General features: G+C 36.7%; 1 protein-coding gene across 1 annotated transcript in view; it reads left to right on the top strand.

Moving 5' to 3' along the window:
* The window catches only part of atp9a (ATPase phospholipid transporting 9A (putative)), a 92,965-nt gene extending 79,021 nt beyond the window's left edge, over positions 1 to 13,944 (top strand). Inside the window, exons 23-28 of the mRNA XM_008115598.3 lie at positions 115 to 270; positions 1,313 to 1,377; positions 1,972 to 2,080; positions 2,181 to 2,238; positions 4,978 to 5,181; positions 9,596 to 13,944. Of these exons, the coding sequence (XP_008113805.2) occupies positions 115 to 270; positions 1,313 to 1,377; positions 1,972 to 2,080; positions 2,181 to 2,238; positions 4,978 to 5,181; positions 9,596 to 9,732 (729 nt within the window). The 3' untranslated portion in view covers positions 9,733 to 13,944. The remainder of the gene's footprint in view (positions 1 to 114; positions 271 to 1,312; positions 1,378 to 1,971; positions 2,081 to 2,180; positions 2,239 to 4,977; positions 5,182 to 9,595) is intronic.
* Positions 13,945 to 14,161: the final 217 nt, after the last annotated feature.

Below are 14,161 nucleotides of genomic sequence, written 5' to 3'. Positions count from 1 at the left end.
GCTGATATAAAGATAGTAAATGGAACTGAACTTGAATCATATCTATTAACCCCTGGCAGGAGAATTGTTGCTTCTTATAGTGCAGGTTTTTAAATCATTTAATCATCTCCCTAGGAAGGAAAGCAAGCTTCCCTTGCAGCAGACTTCTCCATCACTCAATTTAAGCATTTGGGCCGGTTACTGATGGTGCATGGGAGGAACAGCTATAAAAGATCTGCAGCTCTCAGCCAATTTGTGATCCATAGAAGCCTGTGCATCAGTACAATGCAGGTGAGCAGTGCTACCTTTGTTTATGTTCTTGGGAATTCCAGGTAAAAGAGATGGATGAAGGTACAAATGTGAAAAATAGTATTTATCAGTGATATATAGCAAAAACAATCTATCTTTCTATAAATAATAGTTGAAGAAATATTTTGCTTCTGTCAAAATGTGAATTCTCTATCATTTTTCTTGGCACACCAAGCTTTTATTCATTTAAATCGCTAACTGAGATAAAACCAATTATTAATTACATCTATGGTAAGGTAAACCCACTCAGAATTATCAACATAGGCATACCTCAGCTAGTGATGTATAAAGTAGGTGCATTCCTGGTTCTTTGGCACCATAGGCAGCAACAACATGAAAAGGGTAGGGATTTGGTTCCTGCATCACATAAAACAAAGGTAATTCAGCATGTTTCAGGAAACATTTATTCAAATTAAACTACACACACATCTGAAATAAAACTATCAGGTCAGGAAAGCCTTGTATACATTAACAAAAATGTTTTGAACCTTCTAGAGACCACTTGAAAGTTTATTTCCAATGCACCCAGGGATTACTTTTTCTTTCATTCACTGACCTCTATGTTTCTTAAGATGTATACTTGATGGAAAAATCTATGCTTTATTTTTAATGTTGGTGAGGTATTCTCATCCTCCCTTTCTTTCTCTTTTCTTGTTTATGCATGTTCAGGAAAGAATTCTGGAGGAACTGCTGTTTACCTTGCCTGCTATGGTAGAATTGGCTAGAGTAGAGATTCCATGTATGGATACATACAGTTGGTCTTAAGGGCAATGAAATTGTTCTCAAAGAGCATGTAATCCGTTGTTTTCTTAGAATCTGAAAGGGGATGGGTATACAGAGCATATGTTTTGATGTAAAGGAAATACCTGCTGTCTGTAACTGCCTATGATCTTCAAGTTCCAGTGTTGTCTAAACATTCAAGTAATAGGCCAGCACTTCCCATATAAAAACCATCCAGATGAATTCATATCAGCAGATGTTCTTTGCTTGGAAGCCTAAGAAGAATTCTCCTTTTATTCCCTAGGCTGTCTTCTCTTCGGTGTTTTACTTTGCTTCAGTCCCTCTCTACCAGGGCTTCCTCATCATTGGGTAAGAACCAAGAACTTCTCCCCGGTATTTAAATAAAAACTTGAAAATGAAAAGAGATATGTTTAAAAGCATCTTTTTGGAAGCATTTATAGCAATGAGTGGCACTATCTATGAATGTCAACTGTTTTTCTTCCTGTGAATAGCTACTGTTATCAGAATGAGAATTTGAAGGCTCTCCTTTACAAAGCCACTTGAATCAAGCCGTTGTGATAAGATCATGGATTTGATTAGGGACAGGTGTTAAAGCAGGCAGTAATGATGTAATGCAATCTGGAGTTCCCTTGTGGAAGACAAAAGCAGAATACAAATTTCAAAACAAATAAAAACTCCTGAAGTGTGTGTTTTCCATCCCTAATATTTGATTGTTTAGAGTTGTGGAACAATAATAGCAGTAGTTTTTAAAAAAAACTAGATGGTAGAAGAATTCATTGCCACTTCTACCACCAAGTTTTTATAATTTCCAATACTTTTGTGCAGTATACAGAAAACGGAAGATGGAAGCTATCACAGAACAAACCATGAGTATGAAACACTTGAAAGATTTTATTGGATATTGTAAGACTCACTGAGGACTTCTTCTGTTGTTGCTTTTAGGTACTCTACTCTCTATACAATGTTTCCAGTGTTTTCTCTTGTACTGGACAAAGATGTCAAATCAGAAGTTGCCATGCTGTACCCAGAGCTTTACAAGGATCTTTTAAAGGTTTGACATGTCTTCTACTTTATTTCTACATGTTTCTTCATATGAGTTTAACATTTTATAAATCAGACTAATTTTCATATTTTTGTCCACGTGTTTTTAGGGAAGGCCATTATCATACAAGACATTTTTGATATGGGTTTTGATCAGTATATACCAAGGTAAGCATCTTCATTTGTTTGATTGGATAGCATTGACATAAATTGATCAATTCTCAGTTTTTATAAATGATGTGTATATGCTAATGAATATGCCCCAGATGTCTGCAGCAAATTAACCCAAATTCAAAGAAGGAAGACTTAGGAGCCCAAACCAAATATGCTTATAAGCTTATTTCTGACTCTATTTAATAAGTTCTGATTTTGTTAGTCTTCCAAACTCTTGAATGTGCATATACACTCATTATTCCTCCCTGACCACTGAAAGTCCTGCTTACTTTCATTCTGTCTACTTGAATTTACACAGTTCATGGTTTCAATCTTTGTACTTCCATTTACAAGGAGAAGCATGTGGAATGGATGTTGGGGAAACAAGATGACTAACTGGAGAAAAGCCAGAGATAATCTGCTCAAAGGAAAAACAGTATTTCACATCCCTATTATTAGTGGGTTGTTCCAATCAAGAAACAAAGCCAGGATTAGCAGCTGCCCAGAACTGAATGAAACCTTGTTAGTCCTTTATGTCACCTGATCCTGGTTTAATAGATAGCTGCAATACTGCCATCTGGCCACTTGTGATTGTGTTGGATCACAGAAGGCCACCAGCAAATTGTCATAGTAGCAGACTGAGGGATTTGCTTCTGCTGCTACAGTCTCAAATTCAAGATGCTGATGTTTTACAGAAGATCAATTATAGCCCTTTCACACATCCCTTGGACACCTCTCATGACTTTGAGTAATAGAGAGTAATCATAGAGTTCAAAGAAATCACAAGGACCATCTAGTCCAAACCCCTCCCATACAGGAATCAAAGCAGTCTCAACAGATGGCCTCCAGCCTTTGCTTAAAAACCTCCAGAGAAGGAGACTATACAACAGAGTTCAGTGGCATAGAACCTGAGAAGACATATGTTCAACTTAAGCACACCAGGCTTTGTCCTGGTGTGAATGCTTTGGATGTGCTTGATGTGCAATGATGCCCCAGTTGGGGAAGGCTCTTGCTGGGGAAAGCCATAGCTATAGTGCCCTTGTTGTACACTTGCAAACCAAGCCAATGACTGCAACCCATGTCAATCTGTTTCCTAGTTCAGCTTCAAATTCACAGGGGCTCGGTTCTCCTACTTAAACTATAACCACCACCACCTCCTCCTCCTCCTCCTGTATTAAAGAAAGATACGGAACGTAAGTGACATTAAGAGGGTAACGGAGCCACAGGAGAAAATGTTACAAAAAAAATTGGTTTTTTCAAGAGTTGAATCATTTACTAGAACTGTATCAAGACCTTCCTACAGGGAATACAGTTTCTGGACAGTCAGAAAGAGTGAGACATCGTGGGAAAGAGGTTTCAGCCAAGTGCCTTCTCCTGTTACATTCTGTGGGTCAGATGACTTCACCTCTTGATGGATCACGCCATGCAGTTTGGCTAGGAGCTATGGTCCAAGATCAGGGATAGCCCAAAATGAGGCAGATGGTGGAAAGGTTACTCCCTGGGTTTGTGTTTTACGGCTTAATCTTGAGTCACTGTTAGAATTGTTCTTCAAACAGGATTACTCATCAGTGCAGATTACTCATCCTAATGACATGAGTTATGTCTGCAGCTGAGTATCTGGAAGGGCATGTAGCTATTCTCAGATCATCCAGATGCAGGATGCAAAGTGATTTTCAGTCTCACTCCCTTTCTGTCTCTTAATACAAGTTTTCAGTGTTTTCCTGAATGTAAATACTGCTCAGTTCAGTAATTAAGCTTAAGAAGATAGCTGTGAAAAGGCTCCTGTCCAACTCCAGTCAAGAACTTGCTTGAGCAAATCCTTGTCTTAGCCTAATAGGGTACTTGAATCTTGAAAAGTTTCTTTCTGAACTACAACTCCCAAAATCTCCCAGCCAGCGTGACCAAAAAAGTATTTTTCCAAGATCTAGGGCTAAACTGAATCCCATCTGCACTATGTAAGAACAATGTTCTAACGTACAGAGTTGGTATAACATTATTATGCAGATAATTATGTATGTAATAATTTTAGAACCAAGGGCATCTGGTGAAGCTAAAAGGAAGTAGACAATTAAACTGTGGGATTCTGCAGGAAACCATGATAGATTTTAGCACATGATTAGATAAATTAATAGAGGAAAATGATACCTTCTGTACCAGATATGGTGCGCTTTTCAGTTATTGTTGCTCGGGATCAGGAATGAAATGTTGTTAATAGCATCATGTTCTGTTTATGGGCCTCTGTACAGAGATATCTGTTTAGCCATTGTGGGACACAATGATGGACCATCTGAGCCTTTTGTATGAAGCAACAGAGTTTTTTCTTATAATGCTGTGAAGATTTAATGATATGTGTAAAGTACTCGGTACATTTCAGATACAGTAGTTACATACAAAGCTTATGTACCAAACAGAAAGAAGGGAGCTTAAGTTACTTCATCCATTATGAGGATGAGGCATATAATGAACTGCACTCAGCATTTAGTACATTCAGAAGTCAAATTCTCCTGCACTTAATGGAGTATGGGCAGGAAACAGGTACCCGCAAGGAATAAATAAATATGCTAAATTAGACTTCCCATGTCTCTGTTTGAAATGAGTAGAAGCTGCCATGCTGTTGATAATGATATTTGAATTCAGACAACCGGGATAATTCAAACAACTAGAATATTTTAAATAATATGGATTCTAATTGTTTTATGTACTTTCTGCTTGTGAGGACTGTAACCACATATCCTTTTCCTTTCCATGTAACAGGGAGCATTATCATGTATGGGGCACTTCTGCTGTTTGAATCAGAGTTTGTTCACATTGTGGCGATTTCCTTCACATCCTTGATCCTCACTGAGCTGTTGATGGTGGCATTGACAATCCAGACCTGGCACTGGCTCATGATAGTGGCAGAATTACTCAGCCTTTCCTGCTACATTGCCTCGTTGGTCTTCTTACATGAGTTCATTGGTAAGAAGCATTATTTTGTATGTGTCAAAATTTTACAGTTGAAAGGATTTGCAAGCCTAGGGCCAGTTCTACAGTTGATCCTCCATATTTGTGGGTTTAACTTTTGTGGATTTGAATATTTACAGATGTGATTAATATGGTCTTTTTAGGATTCTCTTAAGTACTCTAGTGTCACTTTATGGTCAACTTCTTTTGCCTATACAATTATAACCTAGAGATTTCAATGAAAGTATAAAAGATAAAAAAGGAATAGCCTTTTTAACAAATGAGATTTTTTAAAATCCACATGGAGGTCCAGCACCCTTACCTCATTGAAAGTGGAGGGACTACTTTACTTTGATGCTTAACAAGGCACTTCATGAAATGGACTTTGGTTAATACTGATAGGTCATAAAATTATATTTTATCAGTGGTATCTCAGGGTACCAGAAAATAGTAGAATCCACCCTCCAGTGCTGAAGATGGAGCTCAAACAAGGACAATACCAGCCAGCGGTTTCATTCCTGTTTCACAGCTGTGTCATTGAATGTTTCCATGGTGACTTCTGTGATGGAGTGTGGACAGCTGAAGTGGGTCACTTTTTGGGGATGGTCAAGTAGTCAAGGTTTTCCCTTAATTTATTTTTTATTTGATTTTGTCACTATGTATTAAACAGAGGAATTGAAATACCATAAGGGCATGAGATCCCAGCTGAGCTGAGCAGGTCGGTCCTGGCTAGTACTTGGATGGGGGCTGTTAATGAATACCAGTTTCTGTAGGCTACATTTCAGAGAAAGGAACCAACAAAGCCACCTCTGAGTATGCCTTGCCTAAGAAAATCCTGTGAAATGTATAGGATCACCATAAGTCAAATATACAACTTGAAAGAAGCACAAAACGTAACATAAATTTTAAATCATTGCAATTATTTTTTTAAATTCTTCATTAAATAATTAAATATTCATCAAAAAGTCACAAATTCCTTAAATTTCTCCTTGATCATTTCAGCAAAAAGAACAGCCTCGCATTGATCTTTGGGAACCAACTTTATATGTATATGTAAATTAATAAAAAGTACTTAAATTGGCTTTAATGTACAAAATACTGCTATAGTTTAATCGGAAAAGGAATTAAACTTTATGATATTACTTATGAAACTAATCACTCCATTAACTTAGTAGAAAGAATGAGTTCATTTTCCTATTTTTTGTATTTAGTGAGTTACTGCTGAATTTCACTGGCAAACCACAATGCCAGTGAAAGAAAAATTTGGGGGAGCACTGGAAGCCAACAAAATTGATTGATTGATTCACTGGTTGGTTTAATTTATATTCCACTGTTTCTTCAGAAATGGGATTAAGGCAGCTGACAACATAAATTAAAAAGAATATAGCCAAAATCAATTCTGTGTAAGTGAATTAAATGTACTCAAACTGCTTTTATTTATTATGACAGCAATTGAGAACTAAATTGTTTATGATATTGCCTTTGGAATTGATTTTTCCATTAAGTATATGGCATTTAGTTCATTTTCCCATTGGTTATAGTCCATTTCATGGATTTCGATTGAATTTCAGTGACAAACCGGAATGTCAGTTACAACAAAATTCAGAGGAATACTGGCAGTCTGCAAAATTAATTACTTTGATTTATATCCTTCTTTTCTCCCCATATGGGATTAAGGTGGTTTACAACATAGATTAAACCAGAATACAGATATGATAAATTATAATAGTAAGAAAATGGGTTACATGTGACCATGTAATCCAATGGAGTGGTTGGGCGGCCACCCACCCTATTTCTATGAGATAAAACTATGACTTCAGAAAAGATGGAAATAAAAAGATGGTATATGGATGGGAATAAAGAAGAGAATGATCCCTTGGAAATACAAGTCTTCCCAGCTCTGAGCAATGACTCGAATATGGGAAAGCGTTTAGACCAGTCTTGGAGGAAATTGAGCAAAATAAATTCTGTTCCTTTGCTTGGCGTGAGAGGACATTTTTAATCTTTCAAAAGAAAAAGATATGGCAAGGGATAATAACTCCTGTACATCACCCCAGGTTCCTTCATTACTTCCAACCTTCTGGCAGTAGTATGACAAGGCTATGGAGAGAATCTCTTGATATTTAGAGTCTTCCATCTTTTTACCTAGGATGGTTCTCTCATGTTTTCAAATGAATAAATAAACTTATTCTGTCAAGTGAAGAAGAAATAATCTGTAGTTCTGGGGCAATGTGCAGTGTAGCAAATATAGCAAAGATCTCTATAAAGGATTAGTGCAATCTTGTGGAAATGGAACAAATGAAGTAATAAAATGGCTGAAAGATCAAGGAAAACATAAGTTACCCAACTGCTCTTTTGCAAAGCTGCTTTAAATTGCTCCATTCCCACATCTGCAGATGCCATTGCTTACTTTAAAGGCTAGGTTTTCAAACATTTCTTCCTTTATTAACATCCATCCATCCATCTATCTATCTATCTATCTATCTATCTATTACTGAAGCCCATCTGTAAGGATGGAACCTTCCCACTTTTGAAATTTATTTTTTCCTTACTTTTATAGCTATATTTCCCTACTTCACATATCTTGATGCAATGTTTTTGCAAATTCACTTTGAAGGTCATTGTCTACATACTATGTCCAGCAATGACAACTTGCTAGTTGATAATCAGATTTCATATTTAGATCTCTATTAATAGTATTCAGGCCTGTATTTTCAAATTCAAAACTTGATACTTTTCTTTAATTAAAAAAATCTAAATATGGAGAGTGTTTTTTTTGTTTTAATGTCATTTCATTGTTATTTTGAGCAGTTCCACATTTTACAGCCACCTGCAATTCTATTCTACATTTTAAATGCAATGTTCAGGTATAGGGAAATACCTGTTTTTAAAGAGATAAGACAGAAAAATATAAATAGTTTCCTAACTTCATTTTTTTTCAAATTAAATCATTAAATTTATATTTTTTAAAAACATTTTAGTTCAAATGATTGCATTTAATCTAACACTGCATTTAGCAAACTACAGCATTTATCAAGTATGGGGAATCTCTGGTTAATGGATATAATGTGGCTCGTGAGGGACCTTTGCACGCACTTAGGTAAAACCTCTTCCCCCAGCTTTTGGGGATTAAGAGATTTCACACACATACACACACACACATTCATTGCAGAGCAAGGGAAACAGGGATAATTGTTTGGCTCTGATTGTTATGCAGGGTACTTGCTCAAAGCCAGCTCTGCATTTAGGCTGAAAGTGTTTCCTCCCCCTCCCCCCCCCCCCCCCCGCTTGCACTTAATCATATATTAACAATGAGAATCATTCAAAAAGTAATGGCATAAATCCCTGATCTTCTTTAACACCATGCCAAAACCATAAATGCACCACTTATGGTATACTAAATTATTGTTTAAATATCTACACATCTCAGAAATAATTTATTTGATCATATTGCACTCAGCAGATTTCACCCCACCCCGCAATGCATATCTGATCTGATTAGTTAAATAAAGAGATGTGTGCATATGCCTTAAAGTTGCCTATTGATTTATGGTGACCACATGCATTACATAGAGTTTTCTTAGGCAAGGAACATTCAGAGGTGTTTTTGCCAAATGCTTCCTGACATTACATCCTATAGGACCTGGTATTCATTTTTAATCTCCTACCTAAGTACTAACTAGGACTTCCATGATCATATGGGATCTGTGCCTTAAAAAGAGAGGACAAACCTTTTCTCCTTGAAAGGAGGGCTGAGGGGCTGATGAATGTGGAAAGAGTGCTGCTTTTCAGTTCAGTGGAAAACTCCACAACTGGTCATGTGTTTATGGTGGTTTCCCACCAGTAGTGGAGCAAAAATGGGATGTTGCAGAGATATATCACAAGAAGTCATAGTCTCATGGAATCCAAAACTCTCTTCCCCAACTATACCACCCCCCCCCCCCCCCAAAATGCCCCCTCTCCCTCTGGCTGCACTAAGCTTGCCAGATTTGTTACTCTACCACAAAGACATAGCATTGCTTCACTGTCCTTTATGAGCTGGTTAGAAATAGTACACTAAGATTTCTAACCAGCTCATAAATGACAGTGAGGCAATGCTATGTCTGTGATAATATTTGGAGTGTACTGAGTCATTCTTAATGGTTTTCCTGTAAAGTTTCTGAATTATAGCTCGCGGACTTATGGTAATTACTGCCAAAGTAGGTAACCACCTATAAACATCCCTTATAAAGCATTGCTATTATCCTAAAATGTGCAAGGGGGTCTTCACTCATTTTTTTTTCTTTATTTGGAAAGTGACATGATGTACTTGAGTAACAGTAATTTTTAATTATGGAACATTTCCTTGCTGCTTTGTTCTCCTCAAGGTACTTTGCATCCCCTAATCCTAGTTTGCCTGCTCTTTGAGACATTTTCTCATCTCTTGCAGATGTTTACTTCATTGCAACCTTGTCGTTCTTGTGGAAGGTGACAGTAATCACTTTGGTCAGCTGCCTTCCACTCTACGTCCTAAAGTATCTGAGGCGAAGGTTTTCTCCCCCAAGCTATTCAAAACTCACTTCATAGGTGATTCCATCAATGGAACAGAGACTTTTCTTTGTTTTTTGCACAATACTCATAGACAAAACCAATGTGTATTCATCATGGAATCAGCTTCATCCAGTAGAGGCACAAGGATCATACATTGACTGGGGAATGCTTCTGAAAAACTGAAAAACAGGTGGTTGAGCAGAAAGTCAGCAGTCAAGTAAGCTGGTAGAACATAACATAGGTGAGATAGATTTGTCACTTTATATTTATTAAACTGAGGACAAATGCATGTAACTGGAAAGAGAAGCTATCTTCTGGTGAGCAGCCAGCTTCTCTAGAAACTGCTGAGTTAATCTATTGATGTGACAAAAAAAATCAAATGAATTTTTCCTCTTTTTCCTTTTTTAAATATCCGTATGTTGTTTTATATTACAGTTTATTTTGTTGTTGTCTTGGCAAATACTTTCAAATTGGTGACATAACAGACAGCTGTGCCATGCAGCTCCCTTTTGATGGGTTCCAACATAAACCAAAGTTGCACATTTCAACTAGTTAGGGTTTTCTTTGATTCCTTTAAAGAAAACAACAACCCACAGTGAGTCTTCCCTGCTGTGATATTGCCCAATTATTTTAAAAAGGGAATTGATGTCATGGACAAAGGGGGAGGGAATCTGTTTTATTCAGTGGAAGTGCTTTCTGGGGAGAATTTTGTGGTCTTCAGACCAGCTGCATATTGTGACCCAGTTCCTGAAGGTAGGGGTGACCCAGGCAGAAAGCTAGCATGGGGATCCTAATGTGAGAACAACACTCTGTTTTCAGGGGGAAAGCAGAGAATGTGTTTACCTTTTAGCCTAAACCAATTGTTAATTCCATGTGGAGTAGACCTATTGAATCCAAGGAATTCACACAAGCATTGACTTACCAAATCCAGATTGTTTTGGTGTGTGTATTTATTTATTTATTTACATCACTTTTACCCCGCCTTTCTCCCTGAGGGGACTCAAAGCGGATTATAATAAATAGGCAAAAATTCATTGCCTAAAAACAACAATTCATATAAAACAATCTACAAAACAACAATTCATATAAAACAGATACCATTCTACATAAAACTTGTCCCCTGCTACATATTGTCCTGATTTGCTCTCCACTTACTCTAAGATTAAAAATACATCTGGCTACAAATATGGAGGAATAAATGGGAAATGGAAGAAAAAAAATACCATCCCCTCCCTATTTTCTGCTGCTTTTTCCTGCAAAAATCCCACTCCACTTTACCATTTATAGATATGTACATATTTGCTTTGATAATGTATATTCCATTCCAATATGAAGGTTGCTTTAGCCTGATTAGGGTATTTCATTACAATATGCAGATTGAGGAGGGTTCATTCAGTATCTCAGACCAATATCCTAGTTTCCTTCCACCTCCACCTTGACTTATTCTTTGAGTTGCTTGCTGGCTCTACACAAACAGGTGACTGGAGAACTAGGACTGGGAAATACATTATGTTAAAGTATAACATATATAGAGGAGAGATGATTGCTGTAGGATCATCAGATGGCCAGGCTTAGCTGGCTGACAATATTAATACCACTGACATATGACAACAACAAAAAAGATGTCAACTTTCTTCAGCATTTAAGAAGAAATCTGATGCTAATTGTCCTTTTTTTAAAAAAAAGGGTCTGAAATGTTATTCCACAGCGACAGATGCATTATGAATCACTGGATTCGAAAGGGAAAGGTCATGGGATTCTTGCTATTTACCATAACATATTTAGACAATGTTTCCTGTTAAAGCCAAGCTGTGCAGAGATCATGGAACTATACCATTTCAAACTGCAGTTGGAGAGTCACTGTTGAATTTTCCTCCCCTGTTCCAAACAAATCAAATATTTTACTTCTCAGCATAAAGGGTATAAGGAAGAAAGCTGGAGGATGTTTAAGGATGTCCTTTTCCTGCACAAGTACTGTTAATACTATTGGGAGCTGAACAGGATCATGTTAATATAAATGATGGATTTCACTAGTTGTTTTTAAATCAATACTGTTTACACTGAATGATCACAATGCCATGAGTTGTCATATTAACAAATCCAAAAAGAAAGGGAATTACTTGGAATTATGTTCAGTAATATTTATTGGACTAATGATTATGGATCTTTTATTTAGTGACAGTTAACTGTTAAATATTCTTTGTGTAAGACATACTATGGAACCTCTATGATCTATTGCTCTTTTGTACCTGTCTTGCACATGGTTGTAATCCGTGAAGTATCTTTTCTCTCAGAATAGGCTATTTAATTTCGTAAGTGTTTGTAGGTGGGGTTTTTAAAAAAAAGAAAAGAAAAGAAAAGAAAAAATGTTCAAAACAGCTATTTGTACAAGCTGGTGGCACGAGTTCATGTTTAAAATTATGATTACTCGTACTATTATCATAGCATGTTTGGGTGGCTGCAAAAATGGTCTTGTTTGGGGAGAAGACTGTACATATAGGTGGGTTCTACTGAAGAAAAAACTGAGAAAATGCCCTTTTGTAAATGACTTCCATTTTGTGAGATCTGGCAGTTCTTATATATGGGGACCCCTCACAATCCTAACCATCTAAACTAGAAGTTTCTTGAAGGTATAACTCAGAATGAACTTGTTTATTTTAACTGGGATTGCCCTGGCAAAATTCCCAATGGATTGTACTGCACATATTGTGAGATACAGGACAGCTTGGCAGCTCAGCCTGAAATGGAGAAACACTTACAGTTATCTTTTGCTTTGTGAAGATTTCTGATAAATGCTAAATTTGCAGTTTAAAACAGTTTGTTTTTGCACTGATACAATGATCCTCTTTTCATGTGGCTATTTCATAAAATAGATGCAGTATCTTAAGTTTCTGGTCCATGTTTGGGTATTCTTTGTCCTCTCCCACTTCAGAATCATATGTTTCACACATTTCCTATACTTTTCTACAAACAACAGAATAAGTGTGCAGTTGGATGTGCAAGTGCTATTGAGCTTAATGGATCATATACTACAGTAAGCATGCATAAAAATGGGCTGGAAAGGCTACATTTCTGTTAGCGTTGTACTGGCAACATCGAACAATTTGGAGATATATCTACCATGTCCCTTCTCTAAATAACATTAGAGTATGGGACTGATAGCTTTGGTACAAAATCTCTCTCTCCTCTTTCTCTCTCATCATACACATATACTCAAGATAAATCTGTTATTGAAAGGGAAAGCACACAACTTGCCAATTAGTTAATTTGTAATGAACAAATATTATTACATCCATCCTTTAGTAGCCAGTGTCTTAATTTTTTCCCTCTTTACTAATTGTTTCAGGTTTAGTGCAGAGAAGCTGTACAGTTTAGGTGCTATGACACTTATCAAGCTGCATTTCACACTGCATTTAAAGTCATATTAGATGTGATATCCAGGAAGAGAGGCAAACTATATTTTCTCAGCAACACATTCTTGAAGTTTGAGTTTAGGGAATTGTCATCCTTGAAACTTTAGGTATGATAAACGATTTTACATCACTTGCCTGGAAAATAGCTCTATGCTATGATGGTAAAAATTTAAGTCCTTCTCCAATTTTCATTGATGACTGAGCATATCTTTTTACAGAATTTTCTGTTTGAAAATTTCAGTAAGGCTTTTTCTTTTTGAAGAACCATCTCATGCTGGTCTTTGGTTCTTCATTTTTATATTCAGCCTAGAACTATCGTGTCATAGTATCAAGAGTGTCATGCACCTTCCCAAAGTAAAACATCTCCTGTCTTTTACCCAGGAAAGGTACTGAGTTCAAAGGGATGCCACTACATCTGGTGCTAGGTTTTCACCAAGGGAAATCTCCACTCCTGGACACTCTTAATGGAACAGTCCTAAGAAGACTGTGCCACACTTGTCCTTAATATTTGAACTGGCATTCTGATATTAAAAATCTTTTGTCAACTGTGATCAAGTTGGTTGAATAATGTGTGTATTTCTATGCCTTCAGATGTCGGAACAGAAGAACAAAGACTTTTCCCTCTTGTGTTAGGGGAAATAGATTCTCTTGTCAAACTATTTGTGATGCTGATGTTTTATACTTGTCCTCCTGTTAATTCATATGTGCATATTCTTGATGCAAGAGGAATATTATACAAATTAATGAATTGTCATGTGCAGTTGTGTGTTTCAGATGTGTAAGAACTTTTAAAAAGGGAATGATATAATAGGTAAAATAAACAAATTTTATGCTACTTCATACCTCCTTCTTGACTTGACAGGTGTGAGTTGTTGTCAGTTTGGTCAAATAGGACTTTTTAAACCTCTTACTGTTTAAATATGGGTTGAACATGAACAAAGTGTTGAATGCTGTCATATTTATGAGGTGTAAACCTTCATTAGATTAACAACAAGCACATTTGAAGAAGAAGTAGAATGCGAAGACTTATCAGTACCAGTGGCTATTGCATT

This window comes from Anolis carolinensis, chromosome 4 (genome assembly GCF_035594765.1).
Source record: "Anolis carolinensis isolate JA03-04 chromosome 4, rAnoCar3.1.pri, whole genome shotgun sequence".
NCBI lineage: Eukaryota > Metazoa > Chordata > Lepidosauria > Squamata > Dactyloidae > Anolis > Anolis carolinensis.
The sequence above is the reverse complement of the archived record's forward strand: the minus strand, read 5'-3'. Positions and strand labels throughout refer to the sequence as shown.